The sequence below is a fragment of the Chlamydotis macqueenii genome, chromosome 10 (assembly GCF_036417535.1).
Source record: "Chlamydotis macqueenii isolate bChlMac1 chromosome 10, bChlMac1.mat, whole genome shotgun sequence".
Lineage (NCBI taxonomy): Eukaryota > Metazoa > Chordata > Aves > Otidiformes > Otididae > Chlamydotis > Chlamydotis macqueenii.
In genome coordinates, this window is record NC_141565.1 from 15,223,508 (window position 1) to 15,241,607 (window position 18,100).

The 18,100-nt window shown below is 43.0% G+C and overlaps 1 protein-coding gene across 10 annotated transcripts in view; it reads right to left on the bottom strand.

Annotated features, from left to right (window-relative positions):
- Positions 1-18,100, bottom strand: part of CADPS (calcium dependent secretion activator) — a 212,558-nt gene that overhangs the window by 50,634 nt on the left and 143,824 nt on the right. For 3 of the 10 annotated variants that reach the window (XM_086755862.1, XM_086755858.1, XM_086755866.1), the window contains 4 exons: positions 17,142-17,210; positions 16,257-16,274; positions 6,684-6,790; positions 857-1,013 (listed from right to left, as the gene is read on the bottom strand). In XM_086755862.1, the coding sequence (XP_086611988.1) occupies positions 857-1,013; positions 6,684-6,790; positions 16,257-16,274; positions 17,142-17,210 (351 nt within the window). The remainder of the gene's footprint in view (positions 1-856; positions 1,014-6,683; positions 6,791-16,256; positions 16,275-17,141; positions 17,211-18,100) is intronic. The other 7 variants (XM_086755865.1, XM_086755861.1, XM_086755867.1 and 4 more) reach the window with 3 other exon arrangements.

An 18,100-nucleotide genomic window follows, 5' to 3' on the forward strand; every position in this document is an offset into this window, starting at 1 on the left:
GGAGCTGGCATCAGGCACCAGTGTTCACGACAAAGACAGCAGGAATGGCTTCTTACTCCAAATGAATAAACAGACATTTTCCATTAATGTCAAACTTACAAGTACATTACTACTTCCTGTGAATAAAACGGTTGTAAGAAATACCGCACGGCAAACATTTAGCAGGCAGGAGAATTGTTTCTTCTTTGGTTACTCACTACCATGATGTTGGAAATTGCTCTCTGAGGATGAGTCTCTGGCTTTTTCGTGTGGTCTTAGAGAGCTAACTGAGCCCCTGGCCTGGGACCTAACTGATGGCAACATCAATTCCGCCACCAGGTCCCCAGGGAGCGGCAGGACCACCCGGCAGAGTGCCCAGTCCCCAAGGGCTTTGAAGGCACGGGCTTGTGTGCTTTGGGGAATAACTTTGTTTCACAAAGCAGTATTTTTTCTGAACTACTCCTGCTTCCATTTACTTTAATATCTTCCTCCCTTCAATAAAATATTTTAAAGCAGGGACTGTTTTACTCCATGTTAAATAAATGCAGTACACACATATAAAACAACACACACATTTAATGACAGTGAGATAGAGTACCTAATTCCCTGCTTATCAGGCAGCCATTACCAAGAGATGTGAGAAGATGAAGCAAAACAGAAGTTCAACTTCTCACCTTCGACAGAGGCATTTGATTTAAGGGGTGTCTGTGTGCTTTTTTTTTCTAGTGGAAATGGAACAAAATCAAGCTGATGCTAAAAGAGTATGTACATCTCTACCCATCTCAGTTCTCTGTGCAGTATGGAGAGGCTGAAAGTATTGTCAGTAACCTGAGCTGCCCACTGAAAAAGAAATAAATGATCAAAATACAATACATACAGTCACTACGGAGGGAATCGTTTAGAAGCTGAAAGAGTGGAAAGCTGTCCCAGGTGTCTGGGGGTTGCACCTCTAACGCAGCATCCATATCCACTGCAAACAGTGACAGGAAGGTCTCCGCGTGCTCAACCATTAAGTCTGACCACCAAGCAAAGGCCTTCAGAGTTGGTAGAAAAAGATAATAAAGAAGTATGTTAGTTCTCATAAAGCACAGGGAAAGATGTTAGGCCACATATCTCAAAAAAAAAAAAAAAAGTGCATCCCATGGAAACTACCTTTATTGTAAAGAGAACAGTGCTTTAGAGTGCTAGCCTGCACAGACAGTGCTAATCACAGGAATTAGGCACTGCTATTTTAATACAAAGGTTTCTTGTAGAGGATCTATTCAGAGCTCCATCGTAAAGGCACGCAGCTGTAACACCGCAGAGAAGGCTTCATCTGTTCAATTTACAATAAATGACTTCATTCATCATGCTAATTATCAGAAAAATCAACTAATTCTTATTCTAAAGTATAGAATTTTGGGAGTTTCTTCACTGTGCTTGTGGGTTTCCTGCTATGTTTTTCAACAGTTTAAATTTTATTTGGATTCACTCCTTCTATTTGTCTTGAAAAACTAGAAGCCTAAGATATTAAAATCTGTCCTAAATCACTCATACTCTTCTTTAGAAATATTTCAAGTATCACCAGTGAAAGTTATTACAGCACTGTTCATTTTACATGGTTGGCTATACCCATCCAGAGAAAAATGCTACCACCTTCAGAAAGCTACTGATTAGGAAACCAATTACAAAGCTCTATTATCAACATGCCAAGATATAAAAAAAAAAAAAAAAAAAATCTACGGCAAGCCTATATTTTCACAGAGGCAGGAAAAAATATATCTAAACTTGAAAACGAAAAAATATCAGTGAAGTAATTCATTCTCATGCACATGGGTCCTTAAAATTCACTGTACGGGCTCTCTGACGTGACATTCACATCATACATGGCTCAGATGTGAATGCTGCAAACGCATGCATGCGTGTTTAGTAATCACTTCTGGCTGGGAACATGCAATATGAGAAGTGCTGTCGTTAGGACCATGTGCTGTCATTTTGAAGTGATAGGAAATTACTCAGTGACTTAAAAGATCTAAGAAACAGCTTTCCGGCACTTTGCAAGAAAAAGAAACCTCTAGCATAGGCACGAGCCTGGAGATGAAACGGAAAAGATTGGGAATAGATGAATCAGTTTGAAGAGGAATTGCCAGTCAGGGAGGGGTAATTTTTTTGCAGATTTTACCAGACATGAATAAGTAGAACGGACTTTCACTTTCTCAGGGCTCAGTTTTGATTCACTGATGAAGAACTGCGCTGATGTGCAGAGCACAACTCCAGCTGCTGGTTCACTTGGCCGTGGAGAGGGAGCAGTGTCCCCAGAGCAGGTTACTGCCATGGACCCCTTTGATTCTTCCTATTTTGGCCTGACTTCTCAGCTGCCAGTGATATTGGCAGTGGGTTTTTGGGACTATTTCCACTCCTTCATTCCCCCAAAATACAAAGCAGACTGACATTGCTCTGCTATTATTGCATAAGTTGACATAAAGCTGGTGTTAAGACATACATAGGTTGGATGTGGCACTAGGTGTTCTGTGCCCACAGCACATCCAAGATGTAAAACAACAAAAATAATTGAATAACACTCAAATTAATCTTAGTACCAGGCCTGTCCTGCCATGGCGATGAAGATGTGGATGAAGTGGGCTGTGCCGTGAAGGCACAGCTTTGATGCACCCAGGGGCAGGCTGGGCAAACGCCATGCCTGGAGCAGTAATGTCAGCAGGTTACAGCATCCCTGTGGTCACGGCGTGGGGGCAAGGTGGCTTCATCGGGCTCCTTCGTCTGCAAACCACCCCCAGGCCCCACGCACAAGGAGGAAGCCAGCAGGTGCAACAACACCTGCCCTGGGGTGCCTGGAAAACTCAGGGGCAGTGGCGATGGTGGCCCTGGCGTTTGCAGAGCTGTTACTCCGGAAAAGCCGAAATTGAGGTGAGGGAGCCCAGAGGGCTGAACATGCATGGCAATGATCTTCAGCTCTTTCTCTCACATTTGGTGCTGGTGTCCAACCAAGTGCACGGCTGGACATCTGGGAGTCCTGCATTGGTTAGTGCTGAAATGCTGCAAAACCACATGGGAACTGAAAACGTCAAGACTCAGGTCTGCTCCCGATGCCTGCTCAAACCTTCTCCCCACAGCACAGGTGGGAAACGAGCAGATGCCGAGCAATGGGGCTGTGGAAGGTCCTCTTAAAATGAGCAGCGCTCCTTTGCGCTTTTCAAGGAGGGCGCCGGGCTGTCCTTGCTCTGATATGGTTTCTCTGGCTGTGCCTCTCCCTGCCAAGAGCCTGCCACGCTGTGTCCCCATCAGATACTGCCCACACGTCTGCGGGCAAAGAGCAATTGTGACAAAGGACCAACAGCACTGGGCATTTTAGGGGGAGGGAAAAGAGGGGAGGCCAAAGAATATCTTCTGCAACAAATCCCAACATAAACACTTCAAAGTCCTGCAATAAAAACCTGCTTCCATGAAAACAGAAAAAAAAATTGCTATTTTTAAAAGAAATTACAAAAAAAAAGCATGTGATCATTTGTGGAAAAAAAATATGCCCAAACCAGTCACAGTTCCCCTTTTGCTGGAAAAGTCAAATTTTAGCTCCGTAAGTCTCTAACCTATGTCAGGATCCTCTCAACCTCCTCCTCCCTAGCTTCGGTGAGCAGGACCTTGCTGCAGTGGGAGCAGTAACACCATACTTTGAAAATCTCCTTCAAGATGGTAACATCTCCTTTATTTACCATCTACTTACCTGCTTTGCTTAAAACACAACGTAAAGGGGGGAAAAAAGTGTGCTTTCTAGCCACACACACCTATTATTGTATATTTTACACATGGATACACATGTATATATGTATGACCTCAAGGAGTTAAAATACATATATACATATACACATATGTATACATAGAGAGAGAAAAGACAAGTTAAAAATAGGTGAACGCCATTGTCTCTGGCATTTGTCATCAGTCATCCAGTGGAAGGGAACGGGAGCTAGGAGACATCTGATGGGAGAGATGAGACAATGACAGAGCCCTCTCACTGTCACAGATTACAGACGTGGGCACACGCTTTCTGGTGCATTTCTGCCTGCGCTGGTTTGCTTCTCTCTTACGGGTAAGACAAATCTCACTTACTAGACACAGTACTTCTGTTGTAATGCTTCTTGAACATTTTCCATGCTCTGAGCATTATTTTCTGGGTTCTCATTAGTGAGTCTGCCTGGATGTCCATGAGTGTAAAAAAGGGGCATGTTTTAATTGCAAAACCTATCGGTTTTCAGTAAATTAACGCATTTCTTCAGTAAGCGGTGCAATTTAATTTTCTGTTGAACATCCAAAGTAGACTGAAGAGTTGCACCTCACAGGTCGAACCTTCTCCAGGTGAATGGACAACAAGTCAAAAGAAGTTTGAAAGAAAAAATGTGCAATGCCTCAGCAATTCTCATTGCACAGTGAGAGCACAGTGTGGCTACAATGCATAATAAAAATCAGTGATAAACCACTCAGACTCTTCTCTCTCTTCCTTTGGGTGCAGAGAGCTGGCCAACTGCCTGTACACTGCTGAAATGCCACAGCCAGCCCCAGGACAGGGATTCAATAACGTACCAACAGTGTGCCGGGCTTCTGGAGAGAGATGGATTTCACCCTTCCAGGTCACCGTTCAGAACAAGGGACTGAGATGCCTCCTATCCGTGTTGGCATTAACCTTCTGTCTCTAATCAAAACCTCGTGACACAAAAGATGCTGGAGAACAGTTTTGAGTCTTCCTCCTGGTGAGGATCTCAGCAGCGTGGCTGGCTGAACGTGACCAGCCCTGTAACTGCTTCCTTCAGAAGTCTGCTGTCTTCAAAATAACCTGCATTTTAAAACAGCTCCTTCCCAGCTGGCTGTACATCCAGTCTGTGCTGGTGATGAGCGGAATAAAACACTTGCTATCCTTGGACAGGTTACCACAGCTCGTGCACAAGAGCAGCGCTCTCAAGCACCCCCTTACTTTTGTAAAAAAGTTTATTTCACTCTTCACCCCATGTATTCTCTCTCTACATATAAATACTGTATATCCAGTACAAGGCACATACAGACAAAACCAGAGGAGGATCACTACCATTCTAGGCACTCGTGTAGTACTTAGCCCATCTCCACCACAGTGTACTAGAGGTTGGGTGAATGCAAAACGACAGAGGTAACAACAGGCTGAGGAGAGAGTCCAGGCAGGTAGGGTTGTGTTGGGATGTAACTGCAGCGCTCGTAAAATATACCCATTGCTACATGCATGGACCAGACTGCTATGCCACATTTACCCTCCTGTGTCAGGCTACCAGCTCCGCAAGCAGCCAACTCCAAGCTGCTGTTAACATTCCTCGATCAAAGTTACAGAAGCGAGGGCAACCCGGGTAAAATCCCAGTAGGAAACATGGCACTGAGAGGGCATGCACGAAATATGACAGGAGTGACTCGTGTCATTCGGTTTAGTCACATACCTCTTTCCCCTGCCAGGATCATCCAAGATTGAATGAACAGTAGAAAAACAGGGAGGAAATTTAAATATGCAATCAGGCATTAGTTGGGTGTTGTGGATTGTTGTGTATTATCAATAAGTTAAATTATACTGCAAATTTAATATACACTGGAATGATTTTTAGGTGATTGTGAAATTATTTATCAAATGCTTTTAATGCAAAATATAGTGACTATATATATCAATGGGAAGGAAAAGAGAAAATAGTGAATGAGTGTTACATTACCTACAGTCATAAACAGTAACTGTTCACTCTGAATTTTAAAATTTCAATACGTATCCAAGAGCACCAGACTTACAGAGAACTCGGGGCTCAATCCTGCAAATACTTACACGAGGGTACGCAACGTCACCTGCTTGGGCAGAAATGTCCCGATGTGCTGAGAGGAGGACTACAGCCAGCAATGTCAGCTGCCTGCAGGGCCAAGTGTTTCCAGGATCAAGCCTCATGATTTTCTGGTCTATATTTGACTATGGTATGGTTTAAGGAGTTTTAAACCATGAATCTTTGCGTTAAAGTGCTTTGAAGAGTTAAGAGTAGTTGTACTAGGCCTTAGATAACCCAAATAATGAACAACAGAGAATAATTCATTCTAACCTCTGTGGCTAGTAATTGAGGTGTTCCCAGTAAGCCAAGGCAGAAGAGGCCAACAGGAAGGCAGGTGAGTTAATCATGTACCGCAGGGGCCCAGGGAAAACCCTGCAAACAACTTGAACACTCAGAAAGGGACAAAAGAAGAATGGTTTTGTTTTGTGGTGGTTTTCCTCGCCCCAGCTCTGGAAGCAGGAGCATTAAGCTGCTGCAGGGACCCCACTAATGCTGCCTGGAGGCACAAACACAACTTTTTTTTTTTGGAAGTACGACCTTTCTGAGAAGTGGACAGGCTTGCTCTTGCGTGTAGTTGGTGGTGAATATATTTGGCCAGATTCGGCTCCTGCTGGCGCTGTATGAAAGGCTGCAGACTGAAGTAGGGGAGAGCAGAACCGAATTAATTCCTCCTTTAGCCCTCCCTCCACTCGGCAAAAGCCATCTTCCTGAACTGTACTTTGCCTTCCTCGCACTCGAGCACCAGTATTTAAGAATACTTCTGGCTTTTAAAGAAGATAACCCAGCACCAGTTGGGAAGTCATCACACAAATACACCGAGCTCCCAGCAAGGTGCCGGAGCCTGCTGAAGACCTGGGGGACGCGACCTCGCAGGGCACCGCTGCTCACCTCCGCGTGGTGTTCTTCGTTTTGCTGTAGGACTTCAATTACCAATTCTGCCAGACGTATTGTATCTTCTAACTTTTTAGCTGGTGTGACTAACCGGCCTACATTTTCTGTAGTACAAGAAGTCGAGTTAAAAGGGAGGCAGGATGAAAAGCTAGATGTACAGTAAGTTATTTTAGAGGTTTTTAAAAAAAAAAATCTCATAATATTCTACGGCTTTAAAGATCTTTTCATGCATATGTTAAATGCTTATATAATTAGTACTGAGCAAACCAGAAAGCCACATTCGTTATTATACTATGAAAACACAGTGCTCCAGCTCCAAATTTCACAATACTGTCAGAGTTGTTTTGCTTTATGGTGAGATGGTGGCACTTTATTAGCTCAAATAAGAACATCGCATTCCCTAAAGACAGCATCTGGCCACTAATGTAAGAACAATATGTATCCTTCAGTGTAGATGATGCTATTATAGAAAATCATGTCTATATTATTTTAAAATAGAAGATCAATTCAAACAAATCTGTTTGCACTTTCAATAAATTGTCAGACTTGCGCAATTTATATGTCACCTGCTACTGAAAGCCAAAATTGCAGGTCTGCCTTGCTCCAGGATTTAACTCCACGAGGGTCAAGGAGTTACGCATGCTGGAGGGAGTGGAAAGTGGTAAATCCCACTACGCGTTCATAGGTAAGATTTATACGGGAAAAGATGCAACTTTACAGCAAAAACCCCGCAAACAAACCAAGAGTTTAAATCCTGGAGCTTGGTGTTCAGCTATGTTTAGCTACGAGCTATTTTGCAGCATTTTCTGAAGATTTTAAAAAATAATTACATGATATCATTCTAGATAATTTATATTATTAATAACATATTAAACATCTGAGGTGCTAACAATCTGGAACATCTAGAGTATTTAACAAGAAATAATATAGAAAAAAAGAAAATCACATTTTCACAGAATGACAGACCTGGGTGAGCGCAACCGAGGAGGTTTCTACAAGCTGACCCTGCAGTTCATGTCCCTCAGGTGTGCAAAATCTCCCTGCGATGGTCGCAAGGAGGAGCGGAGCAGGAGACCTGCTCCCTGGAATCCACCTACGCTGCAGCATGTCACCACATTAACTACAGACGTGTCCCTCCAGTTAACAACCAGGTGCCAACCCCGGCTCTCCAGTACAGCCAGGGTGAAGAACAGCATCGCACTTTGGTAGCTACACTAGCCAATTCATACCTCTGCACCAATCTAGATTTTGGCCTCTCCAAGATAACAAAGCTCGAGAATTCATAAATGGGTGAAGTGCCAAACAACCTCCCCAGTCAGCACTGAACAAAAGACCGTATGTGTCCAACACATCAAAATGCTAGCAGAGGATGCATTGAAGTGTCGTGACTAGCAACCACCCTGGGATTTCCCAAGGAGCCCAACTAAGACAGCAGCTTCAGTCATGCCAACACGCAAGGTGCTGGCTGGGCACCTTGCTGAAGCCTTCCACAGGCACTAGGTTTTTGCTGGCGTTTGGGTCTTCTTCATTGATGGGACAGAAACTTGTGGTTGCACACAGGTGGCACCGCTCTGCTCTACTGGGTCACTGAGGGAGAAGTTCCTGCTTCATTGAAGGCTCGGTGAGCTCTGAGGACTTAATTCCCCGCCTCAAAATCCTGCCTGCTCCTAGTTTTCCTTGAATACCTGTGTACAGGTAATGAGTTTCCCACCACAAGGAAAGTCATATTTTTCAGAAGAGTCACATTTGGGTGGTTGAGCAAGGGGTACATGGGTTGGTTTTCATAGGAGGTCAGCAACCTGGTTAGCTGAAGCCTGGCATTGGAAGTGCTCAGCTTGGCTGAGAGATGTAACATGGCAAAGCACCATGCAAACAACTCCACTTTTGTGCTGCCCTATACCACAGATAGGGACCTTGAGGGCTTCTTCTCCAGTTTTCCTTTTGTTTCTTGTATCACTGCAAACAAAAAAAATCTGGGTTCCCCTTAATAAAATCTATTGGGCAAACAATGAAATTGGAGAACTGCCGGTTAACCCCTTATTTGTTCTGCCATTCACTCCAGCACCTCACTGGCTCCAAGAGGTAGAAATCTCTTCCTTTCACAAAAGAAGTCCAAAGACATGTCCCTCAGTAAACTCTGCTTGTTTCTGCACCTCGGAAGCCAAGGGGAAGCTTCTCCATTGATCAGAGCAGCATCAAGCCCATTCTCATTTGCAACACTGATCTGCTCTCAAATACAACTAAAAGACAAAAGTGTTAATAAGAACAACTGCTCAGAGATGCTGTCTTTAAAGAAAATATTGATGCTTATACAACTTTGGCAGCCAGCAGATGTCAATCTTAATTTTTTTTCTTCTTATTTTAAATATTTCCCTGGTTAAGTTACTATACATCAGAATATTCTGCTAAGATAGCTGGAGCACTGACAGTTACATGAAACGTATACGATATACTTATCAAACATTTCATCCAACATCATGTAAAGCTCATACATATTTATAGTTTTCATGCAAAATGTTATGCAACAACAATGTTATTTTGTGCTGACGTTGATATTTGAAAATGTTGCATATGTCAGACACTGCTAGACAAAAAAATGTGGACATTTTGAAATAAATGCTACCTCTAAATCTCTAAAACCTACCACCATCGCGCTAGGTATTTTGTATAAAGCTGCACGTGAGAACTAGCTTTCTACTGCTACGCAAGCAACTACCAGACTAGAAAACCACTGAATAAAAGGAAGGAAGACTATTACAGTACTTGGCGGCTGTTTGGCCATGCCTTTGAGCATATGATTTATCATGTTAGTCTGCGTTTGAGGAGATGATGGTGGCCCAGCCGGTGGCTTAGGCTTGGACGGCCGGGCTGCTTGTGCATGACGGAGAGAGAGGCCAAAAGTAAAGAGACAAATGACTTCATAAACAGTGACAAAAAGATGGAAACTTTGAAAGGAACATAAGCAGAAATGATCAAATATAAATGGAATAAGCTGCTGGGTTTTTGCTTATCGGTACTGGAACTATTACAGAGTAATGACACCATTTGACAACACGTATTCTAGAAGTCAGCAGATTCGAACACCCTACGGTACTGTGCAATCAGAAAGCTAAAAATTCAACATTAGTATGAAACTGCACTTCATGCAGCCACGCGAGGAAACTGAAATAGGTTAATTCAGTTAAAATTCTGGAATTCAGAAAAGGTGAACTAAAAAAGATGACTTTAAGTCAGCGCCCCAGTGCTTAGGTACATTTAGCAATAGAATAATGAGCCACAGGAATTAATTGCTTTGCAAATATCAATTACACATTTTAGAATTAAACGTCACTGTTGGTTAAAGGGAGCTATAAAATATTCTTGTGCAATTTAAACATGTAAAAAAATCTGTCACTTAAAAATGTGTGGTTCCTGATCGTTTCCAGCTCATTTAATTATTTTCAACTTGGAATTCTAGTGGCTTTTATATTCTGGGTTGAATCATATATAAAAACTTGCCAGCTCTATCAAATATGTTACTTGCTATTCCAAATGTTAGAATACTGCAATCAGGACTTGACCCATCTGTCATATAGTTTACAATATCAGCATAGGAAAAATTCAAAGAAAATAGCCTTTCCTTTTAAATACACTCAGTGAATAAATTATATCCTGTGAATATATTAACACAATAGTCTCTATTCCATTTAATAACAGTTTTTAGTAGCATTGTGACTATTTTTGATAATGCCATTTGCAAGGAATCTGGCATATTTATCTGGACATTCTATTGCCAAAAGTCCTTGCCATTTTGCTTGCATTTTCCAGTGGGGGATAAAAAAAACTGGTTGGCTTGTGCAAAGTAGATTTCTGATTGCTTTTAATTTTCACAGAATTATAACATTTATCAAAGTATAATATAGAATATTTGAGTAAACTGTTAGTTAAAGAGTATGAGTGAGGTTTGTTCCCTTCTCCATACACAGAGATAGATATACATATGTACACAAACACACACACAATGCGCACGTGTGCGCGCGCACACACACACATATTTTTAGTCTTTTAAGCTGTGTAATGATTTAATCCAGACTCTCAGATTCAAGTTAATGGTTTCTGGCTTTTTTGGTTCTTTTCTGATAACAGGAAAACCAAATCTATTGTCCCTTCCAACCCAAACCATTCTGATTCTCTGATCTCTGGAGTCATCCTGATTCTTGTTCAATGTTTATCAAGGGTGGCTTTGTCCCCAGAAACTAAACCTCAACCTAAAGTGACAAAAATAACTGCTTTTTTGGGGCACTGGCCTAATGACTTTCACTCTAATTTAAAACACAAGCAAAAATTAAATTTGGTTACTCACTGATGGCTCCTGAGCTCAACATGTAGGTGCAGGAAGAATATTTTACCGCCTATCACTATGGAGAGCAGTTTGTGCCAAGGTCGCTGGATGGGAAGGGACTGTGGAGAGAAGGGACCACACATCTCCTCCCACCCACATCTGGCAACTGCGTGGTGGGAGCCCCTTGCCACCTAGGGCAGTCCATCAGGCTCCAAAGCTGGGAGAGTTAAAGAGAGAGAGCCCTTCCTAAGAGTGTCAAAGCCAGGGGAAAATTGCATCTCACCGCACCCTCATGCACTCTTAAATGCGAGTCCAGCCCCTGCATCGCCAACAGCTACCCATAGAAAAATAGATTTCGGACTTCATGGACATCCAGACCCCATAGTGTCGAACGGGTCTGACCTGTGCAAGTGTTTTCTGTCCTAGGGAAAACTCATTAGCAGAGAAGGAAGAGGAAGAAGAGGCAAGAGATGCAGCAGCACCGGTACTGCACAAACTGCTACTGCAGCATGTACAAAACAGCTTGGGGGAGGCTCCCGTTGAGATCCCCCCCGGCACCTTACCCCTGCTCCTGGCATCTCCCTGCCGCCGCCAGCTCTTGAAAACAAGCTTCCACAAGGGAGTACAGCAGGTTCAGCAACAAACTCTTGATGTAATGCTGATCTGGCCCAATTTGCACAAATATTCAGCTCTTTTGTTCATTTAAATTTTTCAGACCCAAACCCAGGCTCTTGCGTGATGGCTGCAAAACCATGTGGAGCTGGAGGAGAGGAGAGGAAGAGCCCTCTCCCTTCCTGAGGCCACTGAACACCTCCTGAGCTCTGACCCATGCTTTGCTTTGTTGCCTCTTTTTTTCAAGGAAATTTAAAAGGTTAAGGTCCGGCTAAGGAAAGTTACTAATTCCCTCTGTAAATTTAAATAGAAATGGGGCCATGACTGCAACACCCCATAAGGCACTGGAGTTTACACGCTTCTCTGGGTCCAAGTCTTCCAGACGACAGGTGAGGTCCCTTTCCCGGGGTGTCTCGGCTCCTGCTCAGAGCGAGGGAGATGCATAATGCTGGATGGGTCTTACGGCACTTGCCAGTGATCAGCTGCAGCGTGCGTGGCAGGTTTTGTTTCTCTTTGGCTTTTCTTTCTTCCCTGTCCTTTCCCTCTCTAATCCCTTGTCACAGCCAGTTTAGCATCAGAAATGCTCTTGTGTCAGTTGCTCACGTGTGTCAAAGGGATAACATTCGAACACCTCCATCATGGAAATCTGACACAGGAGCAGCTTCTTCCTTACAAACAACCTGACAAAGTGCTTTCCTGGACAAATTTCTTCCAAAGGCTTTTACGCTTCTGCATGGTATTTGCAAATCAAATACTTGCAGAAACTCAAATTGCTTAGCAAATTCTGGGATTGTGCTTGCAATAAGCTTCAGTCTGCAATGAGTATAATGGGCATTTTAAAAAATCTATGCTACTTCGGGTATGTATATTGCATACAATTCGATTTGTGCAACTCTTTATGGACTGGAAGATTTTCAAACTACGTATTTCTCACTCAGCACCATGATTTCTGCTAGATGGGCTACTAACACATCAGCAACAGTGAGAATGACACTTGCAATAGGAGAACACTATGGCTACTTTTCGTATTTTTTAAAAGCGTAGGCACTGACTCAATGATTTCCTTGTAATAATCAAAAATATATGACCTCTGCCAAAGGCTTTGGTATATAAGTGCTATGTGTGTGTTCATTTGCAAGCCAATTATGAAAATGTTAAAATGAGCTGCTGTTCTCAAGATAACTATAACAAATAATGGACTTAGCCTGAGTACGAGGCAAAGCAGCCTTTTACTATACTTGTGAAATGAATTTATGTATATCTGAAAGGGATTTCACTGATGATATCATTTTTTCTTTCAAAATAAGACGCGTTATCTTAAAAGTAAGAAAAATTCACAGAGACCTTTTTTTTCCAACTCAGAAAGAGACACTAATTCAGCTCTCAAAACTCAGCATACTGAAAAGAGAACTGATCTCCTGACTTTCTGACGATTATTCAGCCTAGTGAGGAATTTTTGCATTTCTGAATTATATCTCATGCCTCAGGCAGCAAGTTGCTCTGCAGTTGGTAAGAGGTTTGTAGAAAGATAACGGCACGATGCAGATCTTGGCGATTTCTGAAGCTCTTGTAATAACTTTGATGCTGCTTTAAACACTGCCTTTGACAGGGCAAGAGGAAATCTTGAAAGCTGCATAATGCTTCTTTGTTAAACACAACTGAATGCCATTTCAAGGAAAGAAATGAATAAAGCAGGAGCTCAGCAGCACACAAGTGCAGGCTGTAGTTATGCCTGAGTTATTAATGACTTCAGTCTCCACTCCCGCATACAAAGACTGATGTTTTCATACATTTCGCATCCTTATTTATTTGAGGAATGTAATTCTGTTTCCTTTTTAAGCTTTGTGGTTTGTCACAAATGCTGGGAGTGATTGCCTAGCAGTGGCTGGGCTGACAAACCACAGAGGCCGTCTCCTTGTCTCGGACCAGGTGGATCAGCAGGCAGCTCAGCCCTCAGCACTTCAGCGCACTCGCTAAGAGTTACGGATATGTGCGCAGAGCTTCCCAGGCTGCGATCCAGAAACTGGGAAGGCGAGTAACGTAAAGTGAGCATGGGGACTGTGAAAAGGGCCAGTACGAATGCCTTGAAAAATACCACTGCTTCTTAACAACCTGCTGTACTGCTCTAGTCAAAACCTGACCTCTCCTGCACCCGCTGCCTCGGCTGAGGACGCTTTCCATGCCTGCTGGGGCCAGCGCTACAGGCAAGATGCTCCATGGCCAGTGCCAGCTGAGGCTGACACAGCCAAAGCTGCCATGCTTGGTCCCTCTCCTGTGGGTGCAACTAGGTCCCCAGCCTGATGCAGACACCTGAGAGATGTCTGCCTCTGCACGGGCATCGTGGCTGCCCCTTGCCGCTCTGTGGGCAGCACTGACCCCCAGACTGACTGGGTTTCAGCTTTAGACCCGGCCTGGCACCTCATTACCTGTGTTTTCCAGGGGAGTCAGGCTTCCCTTCCAGCATGGCTGGGAGGGAGAGATCTGGGGAGGACAGTGCATGCCAGCAATGCAGTGAGGCGAGATGCTTTGTCTTCGGAGCCCTGCTTCCCTAGAGAGGGGCTGGGGAGGTAGTGGGATAAGCAAGAATCTGACATTTTTCATAGTCCAAGAGTAGCTGATTTCCCTTGGTGCCAGAGCACTAGGACTTCAGTGGGTCCATCTGCTCTCCAGTTACCTTCCACTTGCAGCCTCCCATTGCTCTACCACCCCGGCAGCGAGCAGCGAGGCAAGAGCTGCCTCCATCCCCACATCTTCTCCGCTTCTCTGTGTCTAAACTCAGCAGCACCATGAGAAGCCTCTCTTTCCAGAGACCAAAAGCAGATCACAACCTCAGAAATAGTGGGCTTGAAAACTAAAAAAAAAAAGGTCTTCTACTAAACACAATCAACTGCCAAACTGCCAACTATTGCCTTGGCTGGCACCAGCTTTAAAGCTGCCTGTACCCAACTCCGGCAGTGCAAAGCGGCATATGTGTTCACGGGATCCCTCGGTGCCACAGCACTCCAACACAGTGCAGCACATTTCCCAAATCCTGTGCTTAAGGGATGGAGAAGTTATTCTTTTCTAAAGGAATGATAGATTCCCGACTTACATAAATAAGCAGACGAATGCTTATTAAAAGGTTGCACTTATTAATCTGAGTGTTAGTAGTTTTGTCTGATTAATAATTAAAACAAGTCATTCATCTTTAATTGTTTTAGTGTAGTGTTCTGCTTAATGTTCTATTTCAAATCAATATTTTTAAAGTGAGGCAAGAGACTACACGCCTCTCAGGAGAAAGGACATCAAAGGGTGACATTCATGTGTTTAAGAACAAGTTGTTTTCAGTATCTTATTTTTATGCTTGCTTTTGGCAAAATAAATAAAAAGTCAGGTCAAAACCCAGTCACTTTTGACTCCACTTAAGCTGAGGAACTGGTTTCAAGTTGAGTTCTGCTGACCTTGCCTGAAAATTTTTCATTTAAGACAACAGGAGATTTGTGGGCATGAAGCGGCAGAGTCACAACTCCCTGTGTCCTTTCACTTGCTCCAAGCATCAAGAAGCAGCAGTTTTATTTTTAAATGAGCTGGGCCATAGAAATGTCCTTCTTAATTTCTAAGCTATAAGCATATGACGAGCCGTTGCCAGCATGCGCGACACTCAGAGCATTTATCGTGCTCAATGCACAAGAGCTGGTGCTTACTCCAGTCTGCTACGGTTAATGGTTATAGCTGGGATTGCTCTACGTGCAATTTGTTTATTTGCACCTCTCATAGTTGTAGGGAAAAATTATTCTCAATTTTCTAAATATTTATTGCTATTCAAAATTAATTTCAGTGTCATGCAATCATTCTAGATCCTGGGCCAAATCTGAGCTGAACTTGGCCAAGCCTCTTGTGCTGCTTTGTAAAAGCAATTTCCCTTTGCAAACAGAGCTAAATCAACCCAATCCTCTTTTTTTTTTTTTTTTTTTTTCCACAGAACAAAACAATCTACTCACAAAAAGAGATGAACAGTTCAGGTTTCGAGGACTTTCAAACTAGGACTCTGGTGCACAACAGAAACAAGAACAGGGGCTGCGGAGCTCCACCACCCCTTCTGAAGAGACGGGCACTCGAGCTGAGCCTTTGCCTCATTACATGTCACCACAGGTTATAAACGAGAGACAAACATGACTTCTGCCCCATCAGATCATTTGTTACACATTAACAAAAAAAAAAAATAGAAAATAAAAAAAAATAATAAACCCAGTCCTCCCGTCAGGGCATAAAACAGAAGATATGAAAACCAAAAATGAACGTTAGTGCTTGTTAGGTGTGTTAAATTAACGGCCAAATCACCAACATTTTTTCACCCCAAATGAGCTGCAGTTTTTTTTTGAAAACAAGAAACTTTCAGTTTACAAAGGCTAGATTCTCCTCTAAAACAGTCTCCTAAGAAGACACTATATTGCTATAAGGTATTTCTAATCTACACTCTATTCTAAGGAAGGAGGAAAAGGAGATTACATAGACAGCACAAATTAACTCCTTAAGTATGAATGCATCTCCATTTTCAGCCTGAAGGAGTACATATCTTAAGGAGCTATGAAAAAAGAAAACAAAATAAATATAACTCAACAGTCCTAGCAATTTATAATGCATATACAATTGTTCACCTGCGTCCTTTTGATTCTCTATATGAAAGAGAGAAAGCAACAAGGAGAGAAAAGAGAGAAACAAGAACAGATATGCAGGATTAATGAGCAAGTGGACTGCACAGCCCCCCAGTTATGCGTGATATATGACATTTGAAAAGAAGAAAAGTCGCCCCGTCTCGCCCCCCGCCCCCCCAAGGCATGGGGTTACCAAAAGAAGCTCCTTTCACGGAGGTGAAAGAAAACGCTGCACAAATAGAAAACCGGAGAGGGCAAGCTCTGAGGACACAGAGGGGATCTCCAAGTGACAGTGGGGCTGGGACGTCCCCTCCAGAGCTTGGTGCAAAGGAGTCAGTGAAAAAATCGAGGGGGAGAGCAAGTAAAGCGCATCCTTCCGCTCGAGAGCTAACAGACAGGAGACACATAAGATCTGATGTACAGAGAAAGGACAGCCTTGTGCAATCTCATACACAGGGTTGGGTAAAGACCTTGTACACGGGCAAAGGGATGGCTTTTTCCAAGTGTCCTTTATCTGACCTCTAGCTCACTTCTCCCCGGTGTAACTGCTACCTTTCCATTGTGTACCAGTGACAAGCACTTTACAAATTGGGGTTACACAGAAGCAAAGTAAAAATGCATTCAGGTCACAGACATAAAGAAGAACTGAAAAAACTTACAGACGATCTGAGTTTATCACAAACAGATGAGTTAATTGTCTAACCTGGTTTAGGCTGATAAAAAGTGACTGGACTTCTCACACTGGGTTTCACAGACAGAAGCAACAGACAAGCCAATGCTAAAAGACTTGAAGCAAGGAGAGTGAGTTGGTTTGGATCTGGACTTTCTTGAGGTAATGAAAACAGAAAGAGTGAGGACAGCATGGAGAGGAGGGTGGTAGGTACTCACGAATGGTTAAATCCATCACTTGAGAGGCCAAGCAGAAGACAGGATGCTCATACATTTCTCTCTTTTTCCCTATAAAAGAGGATTTGGGCATGCAAGAGGCTTAGGTCAGAGGTAAAGAGGTTATAGGCTATAGGTCAGAGGAAAACTTTGTATTAGGTTAAAAGGAAAGTAGCCGTAGAGTATTTGGGCATACGCACAGGATAAAAAGAAAAAGAAAAAAAAAAAAAAAGAAGGGTTAAAATTGGAGATCTACTGGATTAACCATTCAGCATGCCCATGAGTCACAAGAGAGGCTGTGACCATGACTCCAGAGGTTTGCTCTGAACTGTTTGCAAGAATATAATGATCAAAACATCATGAATAGAGGGAAGTAGAATTTCATTGGTTTAAGGCTCCGAGATACTAAGGATTTCAGCCTTCAGTATCTAAGGCTTTCACAGGTATTTCTTCATAAGCATAGCCTCAAGCCCCGCTGTCACCGATTTGGTTTTGCACCTCTGACAAAACTCTCCTAAATGCGTGGCTGTTCAAATGTCAGCTTTCAAAAGCAAGATTTCAAAGCCATGTACAGTGCGCAGGAAGACATCTCACCAAAGTAAATTTGTTACTTGCTCTTCTAAAGAAGTGTTTGAACTCATAGTAGACTATGCTCATGAGAGAAAACCTGATGCATGCAGCTGGCGGATGTTGGGTTGTTCAAATCAACAATCCCAGCATGCTTGGGAATTGGTGTTACAACCACTTTTATAGAGATAGTATCAAAAAGTGGCTGTGGCCAATCACGGATAAAGAAGGAGAAAAGCAGAAGAGAGCAGGTAGTGTGGAATGAACTATTTCTCTGAAAAGGTAGCTGGAAAATAAAAAAGGTTTGTTGCTTCAAAGTATTCCCAGACCTAAAAGTCACAGTGCAAAAAAGAGGGCAGATAATTAACACAACCAAGAAGAATTGAGGCACAAAA